At 39.5% G+C, this 24,151-nt stretch overlaps 1 protein-coding gene across 7 annotated transcripts in view; it reads right to left on the bottom strand.

The window, feature by feature from the left end:
- Nucleotides 1–24,151, bottom strand: part of SH3KBP1 (SH3 domain containing kinase binding protein 1) — a 212,590-nt gene that overhangs the window by 113,025 nt on the left and 75,414 nt on the right. For 6 of the 7 annotated variants that reach the window (XM_005484339.4, XM_074534637.1, XM_005484341.4 and 3 more), the window contains one exon: nt 21,493–21,616. In XM_005484339.4, the coding sequence (XP_005484396.2) occupies nt 21,493–21,616 (124 nt within the window). Of the gene's footprint in view, nt 1–21,492; nt 21,617–21,762; nt 21,770–24,151 lie in introns of those variants that run through there. The other variant, XM_014265216.3, reaches the window with a different exon arrangement.

Below are 24,151 nucleotides of genomic sequence, written 5' to 3'. Positions count from 1 at the left end.
ACTCTGATCTCTGTTAGATCAGCTTCAGATAAGCCTCTCTTAGCAGTGGAAAAAAACCCCCACTGTCAACACTTTATTTTCATTCCAAGAGGTGACAACATGCATTAAACAAATGCATCAAGAAATGCTGAAAAGATGCAAAAGATACAGCAATGACTTTTCTGCTTGCTGCAGTCATGAGAGCTAATACAAAATGAACACATGCAATAAATCAATAACTTAAAAAAACCCAAAACTCTTTTTCATATTTGGCATCTAGGACATCAGTCAGATTTGTAATCTAGAATTTTATTTTCCTCTAGACTATCTGTACAATCTGTTCATTTTGCCACTAAAGGCAACAAAACTAAACAAAAATTAGTAACACATCCACAAACAGCAAACACTTCACTTTCCAGTTCAGCAGTGCTCCTAAAGCCTAGGAAACTACATTAAATTTGCCTTGAAACACAAGCCCAGACACAAATCCTAAATTCTAGAAAGCTGACACTAGGAAGCCAAGAGATGCCCTGGCAAACTGGGAAAATGACTCAGCCAGGGTGGGAGCAAGGGTCTCATTCTGCACCACGGACACTGAGACCCTGGGCAGGAGCACTCAGGCATGTGGCTCCCGTGGCAATTAAGCCAAGACATTTCAAAACCTCATGGAGAGAGAGCTGGGCTTTGGCAGGGCTCCTCCCTGGGCTGCTGACACGCTGCAGCTCAGCGTGCAGGGTTACACAACCACCTGTCCTTCAGCTCTGCTCAGAGGAAAGAGCCCCAGGAGGAGCCCTCAATTGCACTCCTCGTGTTCAGATTTGTTATTATTTCTCAGCTACCATCATGAAAACTCTATAATCCAAAATAGCCTGCTGTCATAAAGGGCATCTTATGCTATACTTTAGAATTTGAGGGCTGCACAAGAATGCAGGAATATATATCCAGAACAGCAATAAACAAATAGGATAAATTGAAACAAATCAATTCTTCTTGCTGCTGCTGGTCCTCTACCACACCAGGCACCATTAGCTCTGTGATGGCTAAGCAGAAGGTAGGTAGAAAGGCACCTCAGTATTGAAAGTGAAAATTAACATTCTTTGTCCCACAACTTCAAAAATTAACATTGGCACAGGATCCACACAGATAGTTCCCGCCGTAAGTGGAGGAGAAACACTTCTGTATCAAGCAGATCAGATGTGTATCATTATCCTCCAAAACTGAGCAACAAATGCAAAAAAAGAAACAAAAGGCTGTTTTGGCAAGTCAGCCTACACATACTGTGCAGGGGGAGAAAAGCCACCTCAGGCAAGGTTGGAGAAAAAGAGGAGGCAGTTTTGCAACACCTGCATCTAGCCAGCTCTGCAGCATTTTCAGTTTTTGGTCATGAGAAACTCTGAATGCCACAGAATTTTTCCCGTATATTTTTAGTGGTTCTCATCGGTTAAACAAGCCTCTGTGGCATTTATAAGCATTCATTTTTACTAAACTGATGAAATATTAAGAGTGATGGCTCATGATAAGAAGGCTGCCAGCAATTTAGTTTTTTAATATAGTGTCTTTTTCAAAAGATGCCACAAACACATCAAGTTCTTTTGGTCTTCTTGCTTTTTTTTTTTTCCCAAAAGATTTTAATACAGTCAAAAAGCTGTAATTTATCAAGAGAGTGTTTAATCAAAAATGCCAAAAGGTATAACATTCAATTCTGCCATCACTGCCTTGTAGCTTTAGTTCTCTCAAAAAGCAGGCTTTATTCCTCAAAATCCTCTGCTCCTGAGCACATTCAGAGTGCCTGGAGTGTAAGGGATTTCCTTGACTGCAATAATTAATGCTAAACCAACAACATGAACCCAGCATAAATGGAAAACCAAAACCATGGAGCATCTTACAACCTCAAGAAAAGATCCTGGTCCAAAGTGGCCCAATAAAAGGCCCAATGTGCTCAACTCAAACACTTTTTCACAACTACACAACACCCTCCTGGCCCAGTTGTTTTCTCATTGCTTCCTTAACTATTCTCTTTTCCTGCCTGAATAAAAAAGCCCCTTAAATGCTGCAAAGATGCATTTTTGTCTTTACAATAATGAAATACACCAATTTAGAATAACAAGGACACTTGGATGATAGAGATCCAGTCTATTTATGAGGGCAGAAAATGATGGGAGTGAGTTTGAACAATACATGTATCAATCACAGTGCTTAAAAATGTCAGTATGAGAAAATGTTCTCTAGTAACTTCTTCTCCATAACTAAAAGCAACCACTGCTAGGGTATGAAAAAATTAATGCACACAATTTTTTGTAATATATTCCTAATGCTTTATTATTCTCAAGATTTACAACTACTACATACTTTTCCAGTAACATATTTCCTGTTCTGCATGAATTCAATATACAGATTAAGATGGTAGGATAAGAACAGTTATAGGTTTAACTTTATTTTCCAGCTGTTTATACAGCGAGAGATAGGCATAATCAGCCTACAATTCTATTCCCTCAATTTGAAAGAACATTTAAAAATGCTTTCCATTTAAGCATTATGAACACAAAAGCTTTCCTAAAAACCTTACTGCAATCTCAACCCACTGATCATTCATTACTTTAAAGACTTTTATATTTGTTACATGAAAAGCAATAGTCAAATTTTATAATTGCTCCATTAGTCACTGGAAGCACTGTCATGTCTCAGTGTGGTGTTCACTCTTATCTAGAGGCCCAAGCACACTCTGGTGCCACCACACCCCTCTTCAGATGTTGAAGCCACAAAACAATACAAGAAACAGCCTTACTCAGAAAGCTTCTTGACATGAAGGGAAACAGGAAAGCCCCTGACCAGAAAAGCAACTGAAATATGACATGCTGACAGGTAAGACAGCAGCCAGTGACCCCCTCAGTACCATGGGATCAACACTTTTCACAGCCCTTTTATCACGTGCTTTCATCACTACTGCAGGTACAAATATCCACTAAAATCTTGCTTTAAAAAGATCAAAGATAATCAGCTTTTTCTGATTAGTCTGTGGTGCTGTTAGGAGAAAAGGAACAGGTGAAGTCTGCAGATTCCATTGGCAGCCTTTGAATGATCAAGAAATTTCAAATTACTTTTCCCAGCCACCTCCAGTCATGCCTTGCATTCAGCTGCATTCCCACAGCACAGCTGCAGCCACAGCCAACTTCACTTCCAGGCTAATGCTCATATTTGTCCTCAGGGCTAGAATTATTTTCTGTGTTGTGAATAGCAGTAGCATGTTTACTTACAGAGCTACTATGAGCCACACCATATCCTGATACAGTGATTTGTAAATATTAATTTATCTACTAATATCAGTCTAAATATCTCTACAAAAGCCAACACCTGAGAACTAATATGAATACTGGCTGCTCTCATTGTGTGCTTACATTATTGAGTAATGAAATCCAGTAATATAGAAACCTTTATTTAAACACCTAGCAACACCTAAGAGGAAAAAATTATCAAAGCAAGTCTATGACTCCATATCTCAGAGAAAAATTTCAAATCAAATACCTCACAAAAGATAATAGATATCTTTATGCTGCAAGGAAAGATCAATATAAATATTTTTAAGGCTTGGTGTAATTCATTATCTTTTGCCTTGCAAGACAGACGATGAAGGAAGAAAAATATCTGATAAGAAAAATATAATCTGCATCTGAGATGACTCATGCTTTTTTGTTTACAGAAATAGCCCTTTAAGTAACTTAACTTTTTTTCTTGGAGTAAAAAGTGCTCTTAGACCACTTACCTAGTTTTGTCATTCTGTGGTGCTCACAGATGTTCAGTATCTTACAATCCAGTAAGAGAGATGAAGCCTGCACTAAAACTGCAATTTAAACCTTTTATAAAGACAAAAAAAGCATTTATACTTAAAAAAGCGTGCACTGAGGTAGGATGATGACTCTGTAGCAACAGGCTAAAGCAAACACAGCACTGTTTTATATCCTTTTCCAGCAGATGAAGTTTAACCCAGAGCTGGAATGACAGCAAATCTGATGACCATTTGGCCTTCACTCTGAGTGTAAACATGCTCTTGTAAATCAATTTGCAATGGATATGTATGCATGTAAAAGACCTCTGAACTCCACACAGCTTAGTGAACAAAGCCAAATTTGTGCGTGGAAAGAGAGGAAGACAGAGGGTCCATCTAACTGCAGACCAGGGCTGTAGTACAGAACTTAGCACTTCATGGTGACACATCTGCTTGCAGACAAGCACAGAGTGGCCCTGCAAACACAACTCCTTGGTAATTTAACAGTATTGGCAGCCACTTCAGAGCCCTCAGTTCTTCAGTTTTCACTACAGTTAGCACAGAGATACATGTAAATGACAAGATATTCACCAATGTGTCTAGCCTTTCTCTTAAAGAGGGAGTATATCAATAAGCCCTTTTGAGTCAGAATAATTACTTCACATCTTATTCTGCTTCTGGTACTGTAAATGCAATGTGTTTTCAATGTAGAAACCCTCAAAGAATACACTGTCATGTTTGTTTTAGGTTGCAAAATTCATTGTAACAAATCTTGGTATTCCTAAAGTATTCTTTGGTATCTTCAACACAAACCTGGGGGGTGGAACTTCCCATCCCTAAAGGGATTAGCATATTCATACAAGAATCCCACCTAGTGAACAGTGACTGCAGAGAAATGGTCCCCTACTGAAGCTGAAAACAGACTGCACTGAGCTAACCTTGAAGGATTTCATACCATTAAAGATAAGTGTCCTTTGAATTCATTCTCACCAAAGATCACAAAGTTCTGCAATAAGACTTTATTTGATGTATAGCACAACAGAAAATCAGTCTTCATGTTTCCCCAGGCCCAGCTGACGTGCCTGTAACCAAAGGCTGGATCACAATGAACAAAAGAGATTATAGTTCAAATACAGAAGAACCATTTCTCATTGAACCAAAGTGTTTGTGAGCAAATTCCTTCCTTAATGCAAGAGCTTTTCTAGATTTTGAGATTCAATAGCTGATAACATATGAAGAACAAAATATTTAGACTATCAGAATACTGTCTTGGCTGCCCATTGTCTTGCATTATTTTTCCTGTGAATTCATAATCTTTAAGACATCTGTTAACTCAAGCTGGCAAAGAAAGGGATCTCAAGGAGGAGGAAAGCAAATGAATCATTTATCATCTGCCTTCTCTCCTCTGACTGATTCTCTGCTGATTTCAAATGATACAGCAACAGCTTCTTTATAAAACGCATCACTGTTACCTTCCAATTTTGCCTATGTTAAATTTTTTTCTTCTACTCATGTGGCCTGCCCTTATTTCCAGGGCTGGATTTACCTCTTAGTTACCCTGCACATATTCAGATTTCTCATCACTTTATTCTTTGGTGTGTGTGTATATATATATATATATATAAAATATTCTTTGATGCCTATATATGCATCCTCTGTTTTAAATGACTACTGTGCTATGAAAGGGAGAAATAAAGGACTAATAGCACATTCACTCAAGTAAATTTTTGACGATAGGCAACTGAATATTAAATTGTTCCAGTGCTGTCCAGCTGTGTGGTGTTAAAAGAAATACACATAAAGATCTAAAAGCTCCTGTGTTTGAAGTTAGCAGTTAAAGGATGCAATGCATTCCTGAGGCCAGCCCAGGACAGTCACCTGAGCCATCTGTGCCTGAGAGATGCCTAACAGGAGAGCACTGGCAAGAGAGGAAGACACTGCAGCAGTGCCCAGCACTGCAATATAGCAACATGGCTTGGACCTTCAAGTCTCCTGGCATGGGCTAATGGACTATGGGCAACATGTACTCCTGGTAACCTTTTCACCTGTGCTGTCACCCCATCCACAACCTATTCCTCTCAGCCTTTCCTGCTATCCTCTTATCCAGTCCTTTTTTTTTTTTTCCAGGCACAATGACCTTTTTAGTAAATATAAAGCAGTAAGTTTTCATTTCAAGATACTAGCCTGGGACACAGTGTGGCTTTAACCTGCAGTAACTTACAACTTGTGCCCTGAGCATTCAAGACTACAAGTTCCTGTCTGTACAGTATATTTCTATTTGGTCAGCAGCCAGAAAAGTAGGGAAGTAGTGCTTTTGATAGACTAGGACTGGACTAGGATCTCTGCTTAATGAACTACAGCTAACATTTTTCTTAATTTTTGTTGTTGCTGTTTTTGTTTAGGTTTCCCTACTGTGTGGATGATCAAACATTGGCACAGGTTGCTCAGAGAGTTTGTGGAGTCTCTGTCCTTGGAGATAATCAAAACCTAACTCAACACAATCCTGGGCAAGTGGCTCTGGCTGTCCCTGCTTGAGCAAAGGGCCGACCCAGACCTTTTCCAGAGGTGCCTTCCAATCTGAGCTATGCTGTCACCCTATTTTAAGGCTATTCTTTAAAATCCTTATGCCCCATGACTCTGTCTTATTTCTCTGTCATTAATCTTCCTTGTCTACAGCTTGATTGCTGAAATCCAACCAAGCCTCCCAAGCTTCTTGAAGGCATTCTCCTTCCTCTGAGCCAGCCTTTGACAGGTAAAAATACCAAGAGCAGAGTTTATTATTGCAACCAGGTGTGAGCTGTCAGCAAACCCAGAGAAATCCAATTTCATATATTTGACGCCTTGCCTTGTTTACAAAGCATGTGTTAGTGTAACCCATCCTTCAGCTTGCCAGGCTGAGCCAAACTCCCTTACGATCTTATCTGCAGCAAATGCCACTTGGGATAAAAAAGAAAATACCAGAACTGTAACTATGAGGATTGGCATTTCACTAGGGAATAGCAGACAGCCTTTCTTTAGCACTTTTCCTTTGTGTCTTTCTTCTTAACTGGTAAGACTTCCACTAAGATAGCTGAAATACAAGGTGAAATGAAACCTTCATCATTGTAATAAAAATACTCCAGAACAAATGTTTATTTTTATCATCATAGAGAAATCAGGAAGATAAACTTCCTCATTTGACAAAGATGACATAAGGTGAGTGAAAAAAAGAATTTTTTTCATCTGCCTAGAAATACATGAAACTTCTATGTACACTTCCATGAAACTTCTACATACATCTCCATGTTATTAAAATATTTCATCTTAGCACAAAGAACACGACATCCAAAGGCATCCAATAATTCTTTCATGAGCAGCAGAACTAGTGAAGCTTGGAGAACCATGGATTTTCACCCTGTCAGGACTCATCCCCATATGGGGCACCAATTGTTGGCATTGGTGCTTGGCACCAGTTCATTATCTTACTGTAAAACTTTCATACCTTCTCTCTGTGAATTCCCACAAGCAGCTACTCACAACACTGACTCCTTTTCTCTTTCTTCCGCACGGACAGCTGACTCCTTCCTGTCCCTTGCACACCCACCTGACCCTTCCTCCTCACAGCACAACTTCCAAGTCCTCTTGAGAAGCTAACCCACTCTTTTATAGCACCCATCCTTATTGGCCATAGCTGTGGCCTGTTAAGGGCAGGGCTGTTCCTACTCTTTGACAATCAGTACAGCTGCAGCTCCTCAGGGGTGAGATTGCCTTCAGCACTGTCTCTATTCTCCTACAATCCATCCTCCCACAGCACCCAATGCCTTCTAATAACCTCAACCTGCTCCCATCACATATTGCCCCAGCTTCCACTTGTGTCCTACACCTGCCCAGCTGGGAAGGCAACAGTAGATGCTGGGACTGCTTCAGAGCAGCACAGGCACTGACTGACTGGCCAGCACCCCTGTGCGGCTTGGCCACTGCCTGTTGCCTCTCAGAACTGAGGTTTTCATTCCCTTAGAAGCACTAATTCCCCTATTCCACTTTCAATTTAAAAGAACTATTGTGCTCCTATAATTATGCAATAATTATGTTCCTCGACCCTTTTGCCAACTGTAGCTGGTTTTTGAAACCTCAGGCAGAGGGTTCAAAAAACCAAGGGGAATAGGTGAATAAACAGATGCTGTTAAAAAAGTATTTGTTCCATTAAGAAATTAGAATAAAATTCCTAGTAGCAAAGACCTCCAGAATGTCACAGGACAACAGTGTCTTTGGTGTTATGATTTCAAGGGCTCTTCTCTCATATGCAAATCACTATTTATGTATTCAGAAAACAACATCAGAGCCTTCATATCATGAAATGAGGTTTATAATAAGTTTCCTACGGGACCTTAACAATTAAGTTTTCATGAAGATATACACCATTATTGAAGAATCTCTTAATGACCTTAATCTCTTAAATTTGTCTTTTCCTCTTCAAGGACATAGTAAAATTTTTATTTCAAAAGCAGTTTTGTCTCCCACACTACCTTTTAGGATTTGAAAAACAAGAAGAGTAAGGAAGAAAATAAAACCCTCATAGTTTTCTATATTGTATAATAATCAGTTGTCTGCTTATGGAAAACAATACTCTTCAGTGTAGTAGTAGTTTCTTGGTGTTAGGTCCAGTATTTACACTGAAAAGCTGAAAATCTAATAAAACCTTTAACACCTTACATAATGAAATAGCTGCTAAAGATCTGTCTCCTTTACACTGCAGACTGCCAGAAAGTGGTCCATTTCCACAGTAATCGTTTTTTGTCCCAAAGATAATGTAGCTTGCATTATGTTTCTAAACATTAACTTTAAATAACCACTTGAGCAGTGTCTCACTCTTGCATCAAGCATTGAATTTCACAACGCAAATGGTGGGAAAGCCCCAAAACACAGCAAAGGCATAGTTCAAACAAACCTATGTGCTGGATTTTAACCACTCTGCCATTCTCTGGAAATGGTGAGTTCACACTTGTTTACCCAGTTTTTGCCACAGAACTTCCTACAACCTGACTGTAGAACATGTGCTGGTTGGGTTTGCAGTCTTCATAATAAAAGCTTGTCTGCCTTTTAATTTCCATAATTCTCAAAATTGCAAGTAATAAACAAACTAAATATTCTGTCTCTTATTCAAGGGATCTATTGCCAACCACCTTTCTAGTGATGTTTTCTTACCCTGTATTTTCAGCTTCTTGCTAGTTTTCATGGATTTTAAATTAGACACTGAAAGGCTTCTGTACAGAAGTAACCCTGTCTGAATACACTGTTCCAAATGCCAACTCCTAAGCTGTACTGAACTTTATGTCAAAAACCTCTGCTGCTTTGCTTGCTGCAAGTCCCTCATGCAGCAGCTAACCCAGATTTCCCCACTCCATGATACATCTGGGCATGTCACACTTGCATGACTCCTCACCTCAATCCCCTTTGGCTCTGCCTCTAGGGCCACAACCATTTCCACTTCTGCCAACTCACTGTGAGTAGGGATGACTTCATGTCAGTTCTGATCTGTGCAAGGATGAAACTTCCTGCCAAATTAACAAACCCCTGGAATCCAGCTGCACCGCTCTGCTAATTCTATCCAAGGGTGCAATAGCACACAAGATCGCCTTCTGACCCTGCCACCAAAACTTTCCCTAATCTTTGTCTTTTCTCCCTCCTCAGCAGCATTACACAAACTACTTCTCTCCCCAGGTTTCACTGGCCACCACCCAAAACTTGCCCCAGAACTCTAAGATTCCTCAGCATCATGTAAACCAAAGTGCTGGAGCTCTCCATGTTGAACCAAGCAATTCCTTCCAGTTTACTGTCCCTTTCATATTTTGTTCTGTTCTCCTTAGACAGGAGATTTCCACACTTTCCAGATGCTGGGCAAGGCAGGCAGGCTGCTTTCATACCTTCCCAACTTAGTTGCCTTTTTAATGGCATCTGTACACCCTTCACTACTTTCTCCTTCTGAATCACACAGTCTGCTACAAAACTGTTGTCAGCTCTTATGCTGATGCTTTTTATCAATAATATTACTTTTATGGGCAAAATGTTCTTTGTGCATTTGAAAGCACATTATCAGGTTTACTATTTTTCTGGAATTATTGATTTCCAGCTTTTCAGTGGTTTTTCATATACCACATAGGAAAATAGCAATTTGAATAGATATAAAAATGTATGTGGAGAACTACTGAAGCTGACAGGGCTGTAGAGTATGCATTAAGAGAAATTCCTTCACATTAAAATAATTATGGAAGAACAAAACCACAACTGTCTAGGTTTCAAGTGCGTAATGTCTCAACAACATTTTTAGTTTTGCTGGGATAAACACTATCTTTTCCTAAAAATAACTGTTGAGTTCCTCTTGTCTTTTCCATTACTCCTGCTACATGAATGAGAAGTTACTTCCTCAAACTTATAAGCTGTGAATAAATAGGCCTCTGGCTCCAGTCAGCTGTGTCAGCAATGAAATCCATCTCCAAAACAGTTCTGTGATTAAAAGTCATAGAATTGGCAGGCAAGAAGGCATCTGCATAAGAAGAATTCAGTATGCAACTGCAATGATGGTTTTTCTGGACAATGACCAATGCTTGTACCTTCCCAACACAAGAGAAAAGTGAAGAGCAATATTCACAATAGAAACTAGCAAGAGAGCAATTTTCTTTAGCAGTTGATTTAATTGAATGACTTCGAACCTGCTTTCAAAAAGTTTGACAAACCATCACTCTCTCATAGAACTTTTGGAACTGTTTCACCTGCAACCAAATAAAAGGCAGTAGCACTGATCCTTCTGCTCCTGCAGGTCCTGCAACACCCCTTGCCACCCTGTCAGATCAAGTGCTTGTGAAGCAGTATGAGGAGGTAGGCAAGGAACAGACCTGCTATTAAAAACAAGCTTTTCTCTTGCTAGTTTAATGCTAACCTTGATCATTCTCCTCATCTGGCCCACAATGTAGCCAAATATTTGTACCAGAACACAGGAAGAACAAAAAAAGGAAAAAAATCACTCTTTTTTTTGGTGACAATGCAAGCTTAACATCTTCATGAAACTACAGCCTCAGGCTAATATTTACATTTGTAACTTCTGTTTTCCACTACTCTACTTGCTCGATAACTGCCACACATGTGACTGAATCTTTTGGTTTTCTTAAGGTCACGGGACTTTTTTATTAAATAATTTCCTGGAGACTTCCTGACCTCTTATGAATTCCCAGAAGTGACTGTGACCCTTATAATTTAGGATAACACTATGCTGAGTCAGTAGTCTAGCAGAGAATTCCTAGGTCTAAAAAACACCAAGCCTAATGACTGCAGTTGCAAAATTAAGCAAAAATGGCTGACATTGCATCTTGCAGCTTTTGCAGAGCTAGATACCAGACTCTATAGATCAGGGACATCTGGAATCTAACAGGAGTCTAACAGAAGCCAGAACAAAGTACATCTGGTACTAAATGTATAGTAATGAAACGTGTTAGTACAGGACAGAACAACCAGCTTGGAAATATAAAATAAATCCCTGAAATCCTTAAAGAGGTCTTAACAATGGCATCAGGCTTGGACACATCATTAATAAAAATATTATCATACTGTAATGAAAAAATATATTAACAAATTGTGTTTGAAGTAACAGTATTATGATGAACAGAGTTAATGGAAAGTCAAAATAGTGTGGTATTAATCTGAGAATTGCCATAGTAGCATATTTTCAGTGCCAGGCTAAGTACTCCTTGGGTAGAGAGCTGGTAAAATCTGGTCCCTAGACAAAACAATATCAGAAACAGATTCTGATGCAGCCAAGTATTTCTTGGGGGAAAGCAGATATATCCTGGGCTGTCACAGTGGTGCCAGTGCTCTCTGGAAGTCTGTGGAACACAGTGGCAGATTCACAAATTCACAGCCACAGAAGATCCTGCAGTACAAGCTGGAGTCGTGAGGGCCTTCACCAGAGCAGTGCAGCTCAGACAGAGACCATGCCAGTGGCACATCCCCCCTGCTGACTGCAGCAATTCCCAGCTCATTTGGGCATCTGCAGGGAGCTGCTTCTCACCACGAGGAACTCTGCCCAGCCTCCACTTCTGTTTCTAAATAAAGTCGGCGCCGACGTTGGGAAAGAGCGGCTCTTGCTGTGTGACAGATAATAACAACAGCAATAATCTTTCAGATCTCAGTCCTGTGCTTGGGGCCAAGAATCAGCCATCAGCCACTTGTCAGCACTTCCACATTTCACTCCCTTGTCAAGCACAACCACCCTACCATTGAGCTTGGAAACTAACCATCATCAGCAACATGCTTTGAATTTTTATAGAGGATGATTCTACAAATTAACTGCAAGAAAGGAAGAGGCATAAACATGTATTTATAATTGAAAAGGGAATGCAAAAAGATATAGAATAGGAGCTAATGCAAATGACTGGCACATCTTAACTGTGAAATGACATTAGAAAACAGTGACATAACCATAAAAAAACAGGGTTAATGGTGCTATACATCACAACACATGACTAATAATAGCACAAGGTCCCATGCTGTGTGCACCTTGACAATGGTAGGGTAGACTGTAAAGAAGAAAATTCTGAAATGAGATAAAACATGTATGAAGCACTCAATGAATAAAATTTGGGAAACTTCAAACCAGCAGAAACTAGAAATATACCTTTGCAGGCAAACTATCTTGTTATTGGAGTTACTGCATCTACATAATACAGGAATTCAAAACCTGAATGCCAAAATAGCTAAAAACACCATCTTACTCAGGATAATTCAGGTCATGCATTGTTAGCACTGTCTGATACCTACATGTGTTTTTCAAATCTAGTTATAGCAAAGCAAATTCCCCTAATTTCAGGGGCTTTTAACCCAATGAATCAAAGTATTCCACATAGTGTGTGAAAAATAATTAAAATGAATGTAGTAACAAGTTTATTCCAGGCATGGTGCTTTATTAGAAGACTGGATTTAAAGCATGTATCAATTCCTGAAAGTAAAATGTTTCATAGACTCTCTCATACATCATAAAAGAGCCTGAACAATGTGCCTGATGGGCATTGCTTTCATACTGTTTATTGCTACTTGCAGAGAACAGCAAAGCTTTGCTTAAACCACTCTAGAGATTGCATGTGTGCACGTAGGAAAGGGAGCAGGGCAAAAGCAGAGGTGAAAAATGCCTCTGCAAAATGCATTTAAAGTCCCTCCCCAGACACACACTGCTGTCCAAACCCCCACAAGAAGCTGGCTCAGAGGTTCCTAGGACAGCACACTTCTGAGCAGAACTCTGCCCAGCCCTCCTAAACCACCCAAACAGTGATGCTCCTTCCTACCAGCAGCCACAGGTCCTTTTTGCTATGTACATTCTAGCCACTTTCTGCAGAAGTTTGTTCCAACCTGGGTTTGAAAACACCATTCCATCAGAAGAGGAAGTCTTGAATAATAATTGTAGTTTCCTGCTGATCCAAGTAGACACAAATCAACAGGTGTCCTACACTGAAGTGACTTGACAGCAACAGAATAAGTCACTTGATGCAATGCAGACAGCACAAGTATGGAGCTTTTATTTAAAAAAATAAAAGGTATATGTTTACATTAAACTTTCACCTACATCCAAAAATATTTTTTACGGGGGGGCTTAATGGGTTAAAAAAGAAATTCTAATATCAATAATTTATCCAAATTATTTAGGCCTTCAATCCATGTTGCATGACACTGCCAGTTGAAGGAGACCCAAGGAAGCTGTTGACAGGCTCTGCTTCTCACCTACAGCCCCGGAAATCTTCCCAAGGATTTTATGGTTGTCCAGGAGACAGAGACCTTCAGCTACCTCAGGATGCTGATTAGTGCTGTAACTTACATAGTACAGCTTACTCTTATCTACAAGCCATGGGGGAGGAATGTAAACAGCTGCACAGCCCCAGCTCCAGCCCACAGGAAAGGCTAACACCAGCTCCCTGTCTCCTCAAAATCAACACAGCACCATCCCAGCTACCACCCCATCAAGCAAAGGTGAAGAAACTCTGAGCTTAAGATCTGCCTGTCAGTGTGCTTGCACATTTACAGGGGCATATTTAACTTAGCAGTTACAAATTCATCAGGATAACAGAAGGAACAACAAAAAATGTGTTACTGACCCAGTTTAAAGTACACCTGCAAAGTTTCAGAGTTCATGGAAAATATATTAACTTGCACAGTCAAAGTAAACTTGCACAATCAAAGTATATTCTCTTGGCCCCAAAATTCAGTCTAGATAGGGTTTTGTTCTATATTCCACAGCAGTATCCCTGCATTTCTCCTCTGCCTTCATTGTCTCTATCACAGAATAAGAAATCTAACTCTCTCCTATCACAGCTGCCAGATGTGTCTTGGCACTGGGAAACACACAGAGATCCCAAAGTCTTGCTCCAAGGCTCAGCATCTGCTGAACCACCCTGCTCATCTTCTGCTATTCTTTAATTACAGGCGAGAAAGGAAAGGGAAGAAAGGTTGAACTGCTAATTTTCAAATCAAGTTAGCCATGTTTTTCTCAAAAATCCCACACCACCCAGATGAAAGGCTAAAGGAGACAGACACAGCTAGTCTAGAGGAGAAAGGTCAGGGACAGACCTCAAGGGCAGCAAGGCCTTGCTGGGTGCCAGGTGAATTATCCAGCAGCACCGAGAGGGACAGAACTGCTGCCTGCAGGGAGACATCTATCTGCAGAACCTCATGGAAAAATCAACAGCCACTTTTGTGGTGGGCAGAGGTAGTTTTGAGACAAGAGGAGGTTTCATTGCTGTTGTTACTTCAACAACCAGAATATTTTATCGCCTTTTGCATTCTTTAAAAGAGATTTCAATAAAAAACATTTTGCACCTGAGTTTGACAACGTTTGCTTTTGACTAGCACCTTGTGGACAGTTACCACATATTGTGATAAAGTGAGTTTGCAAATGGCTCATACAAATGATAAATTATATACCTGACAGTTTTATACTTCAGGCATGTAAAATGTATTGCAAAGCTTTTAGAAATGAAAAAAATCCTTTAACTAATTAGACAAAAGTTTTTCAGTGTTCATGAAAAAGAAGCTGCCACTCTCCACACTGTTCCTCAACAGCATTTTTGCAGGATTTTTGAGTACGTGCATAAACATAAATGACTTGCAAAAATAGTTTCTTTCCTTATTCTTACAACATTCCCTGTAGCCCTGTTCCACCACTTCTCTTGCTCTCTCTCACTCTCTTCCTTAAAAAATCACTTCCCTCTGCTTTTTCATTGATACAAATATAATTCTGGGTCTAGCTTAAATAAAAATAACCAACAAACTAAATGATGCCCACATCTGTTTCCATAACTACCTCCCTCTGTTTCATCTGGAAGCTGCTGGGAATGCTCAGCAGGGACTGCTCTCCCACATCTTTTTAGGCTCCATATGAAAAGGTCATCTTCTGCCTCTTCTCTGTCCTGTCCAGCATCCAACAGGAAAAAACTAAATTCTAAACCATTGTCCCAATTTTCTCCATACCAATCTCCCAGTTTCCAAATGCAGATCCAGATCTAAATATTTTATTAAAGCAAGTGTGCTCAGACAGCTGGCAATTGCCCAAATATGGCATCTTCTCCCCTCTTGCATTACCTTTTTTTTTTTAGTTCTCTGTTACCTTGTTTAATAGATACACACACAGATGTGTGTACAGTGAGCTCCTTGATGCAGCGGCTGTGTTTTTGTTTAGTGTTTCCCAGCATGGTCCATAAATGGCATTCCCTGAGCTAAATATCTGACACACAAGAGAGCCACTGAGGCAAACAGATGCCCAGAGGACAGAATTAACCTGGGATTTCACTCCAAACCCTGAGTGACTCCTTGTTTCTATAGGCTGTTCCTGCACAGAGCATCATGATACTAGCATGCCACACCAGTGGATGGATCCAACAATTCAAAATTACAGAAACTAAGTCAGGGCTCTGCGTTTTGAAGACTACAAGAAAGGAGTAATTGAAAAGAAAGGGTAAGCAATTGGGATTAAAAAAAAAAAAGATGGGGGCACTGCACAGTAAATAACCAGAAAATAAATTATCTCCTGGGAAAAAATACTGGAATCTGGATAGATTATGAAACCTTAACTGAATACCAGGGTAGCAAATGACCATAACACAGGAAAAGAAATTTAGATTTTATGTGTCTCAAGTCATTTTTTAAATTAAACTCATAAACAAGATGGGATTGAAAAGAACGAGTGAGCACCCATTCCACTCTTGTCAAGACAGCACTGAGATGTTTCTTCCAGCCACAAAAAAAATCATGTCAATGTCACACCCACATGTCCAGCACAGAATGGTGTCTTTTCCTGCCTCTCTGAACTGAAGGCATTGACTTCCAGAGCAGTGTAGCTTACCTAAATACTGGGATAATTTCCACCCTTATTTTCAAAAACCAGTACTTTTAAAGGAAATGTGTATCATCTGAAACACTACATATGCATATGCAGATATGGTATTTAAACCCAAAGAATAAATATTTTGCACATTCAAGTTTCCTGTGCCATTAATTTTTTATGTCTCGTTTTGGGTTGGTGTCATATGTTGCATGCATATTTTAACCTTAATAGGCTGAGCAGTATGTTCTTGTGCATATTTGTATAAACTGTGTACTGATTATACACCAATTAGCAGATCTTAGAAATGAAAGGGATTTTTTTCCCTGCTAGCAATAATTTCTCTGAAGCTGGCAGTATTTGCAAGGGAACACCAAAGCCTGTCTGTGGAAAGGGCCTGAATGTGTAAACAGCAGAAGAATAATCCAACAAAAGATCAATGCCTTCAAACTTACTGTGTTAGAAAGGAAAACCAAAGCTCAGCATACTGAGGTTCAGATACCTAATCAAGCGTGATGAAGGCAGCCACTTCCACTTCTTGGTAATAAAATATTTTATGAAAAAGATTTTGAAGTTTGCCTTTCTGTTGAAAAATATTACCAGAATCATAGCTTACATAGATTATTTAATAAAAGATTGAGTCAACACACTCATATGCTGAGAAGCCAACAGTCTGTGCTTCTAATAAACAGGGTGCCTTTTTATATCCCAATAATAAAAAAAACTATCAAACAAAATGATGAAGCATTTTTCTTGCAAAATACTTTTCCCATTTATCTAATTTACAAAAATGGTCTTAAATCTCAGTTCTGCATATAAGAGACTTGTTATTTATTCCTCAATTAAACCTATGATATCAGCAAACCTATTTACACAAAACTTCCCTTTTAGCATTGCATGCAAATGCTCTCTATTATTTAAATGTAGGCTGGAAGGTAAATTAAATAATTCTCAAGAGAACTAGAAAAAACTTTCCTTGCTCTCAGTATTTGGCTTTGATTAAGAGCATGTAACACGTGATAAGCTCTTCCAGATTTGCTGGCTCAATGCAGCCTGCAATTACAGTTTATAGAAAACAAATATATCTGACAAGGCAATATATCTTTGCCTCAAAGACGTTTACTCATATAACAATTGTTGTTAGTTTACTTACAAAATACAGTTTATCAGTTCCAGTTTTGCAACTTGACCTAAGCAAGTTGGCTCCTGTTCCCAGACACACAAAACAGCACAATGAATAAGATACTTAAAAATAGGATACTCAAAAATCAGAACAAAACCAGTCTAAAATAAGTTATAGCTATTTAACAGTTAAAGCTTATTGAAGGCAAGTTTCCATTATGTCCCTTTATACCTGAATGAAGATCATACTGAATTTATGACAGATCTGAAATAGTTGCACAACTTTGGATCTTGTTTTAGATTTTGAAAGTTAACTTAAAAGAGATGAAATTTCACCATGTTGGAAAATCATTTAAGGAAAAAAAAAAAGATCTCTTTCAGTGTTTTCTGTTCCAGGACCTGGTTGTAATTTTCTTATGTTATTAAATAATTGCAACAATAGCAATAATTTTGCTTTTTTCAAACCATCTGAAAATGCTCTCGGAGAATAAAAGACTTTCCCATCCTGCTATTACCAAAGTGCAACAATACCAATTCTAAATAGAAAAAAAAAAAAAGCTATTTTTTAATATATTTTTTTTAAATCTCAGATTTAGAAAAGTTTTATAACAACAGTTCTATACGCCAACCAAAAGAAAAATCTGAAGCAGGGAAAAGTTACACTCAAAGACCCACTCATGGTGAGGAAAGGATTTTCTTGAGTTAAGAACTATAGGAAGAAGCAAAAAACAATCCCTCCCAGTTTCTGGCAATGAATATGCAAGCCAACCAACATCTGACATTCCTGCAGCTACAGACAGGTGCCACAGCCTTTGTCCCCAGAAAAGGGAATGGACAGGGCTGTCACTGCAGCACCTGAAAGAAAAGGGAATGGACAGGGCTGGCACTGCAGCACCTGAAGCGCCATCAAACCAGCCCAGAGCTGCTGCAGCCCTGGGAGCAGCCAGGGAAAGCACGAGGCCATCATGCTTCCCAAACCCCATCCCCACACTCCAGCAAATTGTCCTTTCCTGCGCCTTTCAGAGGTGAAGAATAAGCACATTGCAGTGCTAAATTAAAATGCTCAATTTCCTAGATGTTAATTGCCATCTCTACCATGTTGGAGCAGATCTCAACATCTTAATGAGGCAAGTATAAACCAGGCAGCCTAAGGCAGTGCCACCCAGAATACATGGAAGTTGCTCATAAATCTGGATAAGCCACTGCAATAAATCAGAAAAAATAAAGCCCTGCCTATCTGAAAAAGCAATACATGTTAAAATACCTGACCTAGGAAGATTAGTGTGGTAATTTGGCCAACAGTTAGTGATTTAGCAAGAGTTCCATAGTATTTCCTAAACTAAATTATGTCCACCACAGAAGTGGTCACTACTGTTTTTTCCATTAGGTCACTAATATCTGTGGTCAACAAGAAACATTAAAGGATGAGACATATTCTGGTTTTACTGCCCACAGTGAAAAGCAGAAAAAATCAAATCCTTCCATCTCCTCTTGGCCTTTGTAACAAAAACCTGAGTGATTCACAAATGGTGACGTACAACCAGTTGTAACCCTCACTATGTAATGGAAGTAATAATCCAGGTAAGCTACTGCTGGTGGAGTTACACTAACTTTAATTTGTTCCTATGCTACATGTGTAATCCAATACCCATTACTGTTGTGGTTTAACCTCAGTCAGCAAATAAATATTATGCAGCCACTTATTTCAATTTACACTGATTTTATTATTAGAACCCCTAATTTCAATACAGTACTTAGAAATAATTAGCATGAAAAACCCAGGATATAAAGTTGGATCCTAAATACCTTTTTAGTTGAGAAATTAATTATTTTCCTCTTAGTTACTTAGATGTTTCTTACAAATAGTTTAGCTATTTTCCTTGAATACCACTGTTGGACACTTGTCAATATTACTCAAGGAAAAACTCTCTACAAGCCAGAAGCCCAAGAGGCCAAGATTCCTCTCCTCAAAATGTAAATGCTTGCTAAAGTGCTGACACTTAAATTAGGCCAACCAAATTAAGTAGTAAAACTACACAATATAACACCACAGCAGTAGAATAGCATTATTTTCATCATCTTGGTCATAAAAACAATGCAGCAGCACAGAATGCTTCACTCCCACATCACTGGATCTGCTCTTAAGTTAGCAGCAGGATTCCATTGACCAAGCAAATAAATAATACTGTCTACCTCTTTCACTGCTGAACAGTGGCTAAAGACCTCTAGATGTGCCCCTGTCCTACTCACTTCCTAACAACAAAGAGAACAAAAGAAAAAAAACCAACCAATGAACCAAACACAAACATCCTGTCCCCTTTTTCATGTCTTTCAGGTCATATTCTGTGATCAGAAAACAGATTGAGTTAGCATTTAACAAAAATTCCAGGACAAGAACACTTGAAGAAAGCAACACCCATAGCACTTAGGGCTCCCTTTTCAATATGGCAACACTTTCCACAAGGAGATTGGCCACACAGATCTTAAACAACTCTTTTTGAACCCAGCAGCAATTGGGTTTCTCAACTCTCCACGCTTAAACAAGGCTACCATGGCACCATGCTCAAACTGATCCCAGGAAAAACGGGGTGAAGCTCTCCTGCCTTGTGCCCTGTGCATCCTTGGCTGTGGTGCCAGATCATGGCCTCCTGCACATGCTTCCTCTGCAGCAGCAGAAATGGCTGAGGAGAAGCAGCCAGTATGAACAGTGCACCAGCCCTGACACGAAGTACAGGCGGCCATGAGAAGGGCAATCCCCACCAGCCAAGCACAATGAAACAACCTCCTCACATGAAATCTGCTACTGCCAAACCTAACCCCTGCCTCAACTTACAGGTCCTCATGTCAGACTTTGATTTTCTCATCTCAGTAAATATGAGGGTTTGTATTCTTCAGCTAGGGACAGAAAATGTTTCTCTCCTGAATCCTTTAAAGCTTCTAGCCAGAGGGAAGAGAAAGGAGGAGAAAGTGCTCTAAGATCCATATTTGGAGTGCTATCCCCTTGTGACTGAAACAAATCTCTGTATCTGCCACAGCTATTAGCCTTCTCCAAATAGCAGCAGAAGAAATATGGAACAAACTTGGTCCCTAGATAATTTCCCAACTACTCATGGTTCTGTATAGCAGCCATGAAAAATAATAATTCTTAGTAATTTAATTCTGCTGTTGCTTGAAAAACTTATGACCCAAAGCAGAAATTTTGGACGTGTCTCTAGACTCAAGACAACATTGCAAGCTCAAAAGACAAAGTTTTCTGAGATTTGTTTCCAATCTTTTCTTTAAGAGGATATCAATCCTTGCAAAAGAGGTAGAGATTAGTCTGCTTCACATTTTAAAGGAATAATACATTTTGCAAAACTTATCAATTCTTCTTCACTTGCTGCTGTAAACCTTAAGACCTCTACTGAAACTGCAGCTCAAATAAAATGCTAGCTGATATTACATAATAGGAAATGTCCATAACAGTCCTAAAAGTATAGAAGGCAGACTAAAATGGAAATTACATTACAGCAATGATTAATGGCAGCAGATATTCTGTATAAGACAGCAAGCAAGGAACTGTCAAGCGAATCCTCCAGAAAAAGTTACAGCACATCTCTTGCACAGACCCAATTTTCCTCCTACAAACAAACAGGAGCATAAACATAACCTGAAGAAAAATCCAGGTTTTAAATTTTCAAATTTTTGTTTGGTTCTGATAGTTCTGAAAGCAGGGCAGGGAGCTAGGGAATGACAGAGAAGATTTGGGGCTTTCATTTTAGCCACCCAAGACCCTACATAGCAATCTGCATTGGGAGTCAAGCCAGACATGAAGAGCACACATTCCAGTCTCAAATGAAAGACAGTGAAAGACACTTCCCAAGAAACTAATGCATTAAGTTGTATGTTTTCCACTTCTTTTTTCCTTTTTTAGAGCTCTCTGTCCCAGATAAAGCATGAATATGTGAATGTAGACTGACATCCCTGTGCAAAACCCTCCTTATATGCAAGCTGCCACTTCCTTACTTTAATAAGCTTTAGCAATCCCCTCATACAACTTTCCTTAATTAAATGTATGGAGGAGGGATTTCCTTAAAAAGAAAGGGATGTCTGTGCAAACTAAAGTGGAAATATTAGACATGCATCCATATATGCCAATCCAGGAGGACAAAGATTATTTTTTCTATTATTATTCCTGCCATGCCTTTTCAGTTAAATAGACCCTAGCTTTATTTCTAGAAACAAGGAAGGTTTACATTTTGTTCTTTGGAGAGTCTGAATTTAATCTGCATTAAATGTCCATATACTATACCTTTTTTGTTGGTTCTAATAATTGTCTCAGACAACAGTAAAGGGCTTCCATTGGAAACTTCATTTATAGGCTTCTCTGGTGGTTTGTTGGCAGTATTTTCTTTCTTCATGTCTTTCTTTATTTCCTGCAGAACACAGGTAGAGAGGGAAAAGAAGAAAAAAGAACCAGTTCAAAAAAAGTTATTACAGAATATTCTAAATCTCAAGCTCCCAAGATTTCTTAAATTTTCTATGTACATACCTCTGCCTGCTCTAATGTAACTTCAAAGACTCTTACAAAGTTGAAATGCCACAAAAAGAAAGCAATTTTCAGTAACCTTTTCCAATGGGCACTATTGTTTTTCTTTTTCAAACATCTCCTTGTCTATGCATGAAAATTCTAGGATAGCTTTAAAAATCCCTTAATAAAGATCATTAAACCTGAAAAGTGTGAGGGGGGGAAAAATAGATGTTTCAGTTTATCAAGCAGTGAGTGTACGTTTGATACACAGGGCAGAACCAGCACAGTGCTCCTGATGTAGAGGCAGCTAAATCTGCTTCCCCTCCCATAAGAAGACCACAAAAACAACCACCACAGCAGGAAAAAAACTATTAACTAGGAAAATATGACAAATGTTACCATAATTGGCAGAAGCATATAGCAAGACTGCTGTCAGAGCTGTTGCTAACACTGACACATTTTGCTGCTCACTACCTTTTAAGGGGATTAAAAATGTATATCGAAAATATATATGGTGGGGTTTCATGAAAGTAAATGCACAGAAAACAGCTTCACAGTTACTGCTAGAGATGCACAGTATCCTCTCTATCAAGTGTCACAGACACATTTTCTGAAAAATCCTTTCCTTAGGATTTTTTCTCCTGAGAAGCTGAGAGGCCCCAGGAACAAAATGCAAACAACGATTATCTGCTGCTGTGGGATGCAACAGGTGCATCTGTGATTGGTCTCATGTGGTTGTTTCTAATTAATGGCCAATCACAGTCCAGCTGTCTCAGACTGTGTGGTCACACGCAAGATTTTATTATCATTCTATTCCTTTTCTATTCCTTGCTAGCCTTCTGATGAAATCCTTTTTTCTATTCTTTTAGTATAGTTTTAATATAATATATATCATAAAATAATAAACTAGTGTTCTGAAACATGGAGTCAGATCCTTGTGTCTTCCCTCATCCTGGGACCCCTGTGAACATCCCCACAAATCAGCTTCTTAGGCAGACTTTAGAAGCCTAACTGTGTTGCTGTCCTTACCCACTGTGACAAAGCATCCAAAATATCATCACCTTCCATATATCTTATATGGAAATGCCACTGAAGAAAACAAAGAGCATTACCTCCACTTTCTAGACAGGTGACTGACACACTACAGAGGCTGAACCATTTGCTTATAACCACGTCCCAACATATAAGGGAAAAAAAGAGTTGTGGCTCCAAGCTTTGTCCTAGAGCCACAGATCCACTCAGACTGAGAGAGAACTCAGAAGGTCCCTACTCCAATCCATTTCAAAGCAGGGTCACCTTCACTGGAGGTGACCAGGCTGTTCAAGGCTGTTTGAACAGCTGGATTTTGAAAACCTCAAAGGACAGAGGCTGCAGAAGCCCGCTGCTTGACTGACTTATAGTGACAAAGATTATACCTTGTCTAGAACTTTCTTCTCAAGTCTTATCTGCTCTGTCTCAGTGATACCAGCAGGTATCACTGTGAAGGGTGTGTCACTATCTCCTGGATAACAATTTTTATGTAGCAGGAGGTCCCCCCAAAACCCTGTTTTCAGGCTGAACAAGCCCACACCTCCCTTAGCATCTCCTTAGGGAGCATGTGCTCCAGCTTCCACAGGCACAGAACTTGCTTCAGCTCATCAATATCTTCCCTTTATGCAAAATTCTCATCCCATCCACAAAATGGGATGCTGCATTCTGGATGTGGACTTATGAGTGCCAGGTAAAGGAGGATTTCCATTTCCCTCAATCTGCAGGCTATTAATGCAGCCCAGGATGCTGTTCACTGTGTTGGTGCCAGGGTACAAGACTGGCACGTGTTTATGTTGCTGCCCACCAGGACCCACAGGTCCTTTTCAGCAGAGTTGCTCCCAAATTTATCAGGTTCCACTCTGCAGAGCTGCCAGCATTCCTCCTTCCCAGGGCAAGCATTGGTATTTGTCCTTGCTGGATTCCATAATGTTCCTGTCTGGGGCCCTCTGAAGAGCAGCCCCGCCTTTAAGCCTGTCAGCTGCTCCCCCAGTTTGATATCATCTGCAAATTTGATGAGGTCTTCATTAAACAGGCATCAGAGACAGGTGATGGCTTTGGATGAGCTCTTCCCATGACAAAAACCATTACCTCTCCTCCTCTCTTTCACCTCTTTTATATTCACTGCCTTCTTCTACAAACCAGTGCAGGATCAACTTCCACCATCCCACAGCATTGTACATACACAGGAAATACTGTAGATCTTATTTAGATTTTCAGCATATCAGACATGAGCACTAAAGCATAGAAAGCACATTTCTGTTTGAAGTTTCTGAAGTTGTCATCTGTGACCAGCATTGAGCAAAGCAAGAATTTTTAAGTTATTTTCTGTAAGATGCACCTTAAACCTGAATCTCAGAAATTTTTTTACCTTTTATTTCCCCAAAACAATTATTATTTCAAAGCTGACTTA

The sequence above is a fragment of the Zonotrichia albicollis genome, chromosome 2 (assembly GCF_047830755.1).
Source record: "Zonotrichia albicollis isolate bZonAlb1 chromosome 2, bZonAlb1.hap1, whole genome shotgun sequence".
NCBI classification, from domain to species: Eukaryota; Metazoa; Chordata; class Aves; order Passeriformes; family Passerellidae; genus Zonotrichia; species Zonotrichia albicollis.
This window is presented reverse-complemented; position numbering and strand designations above follow the sequence as displayed.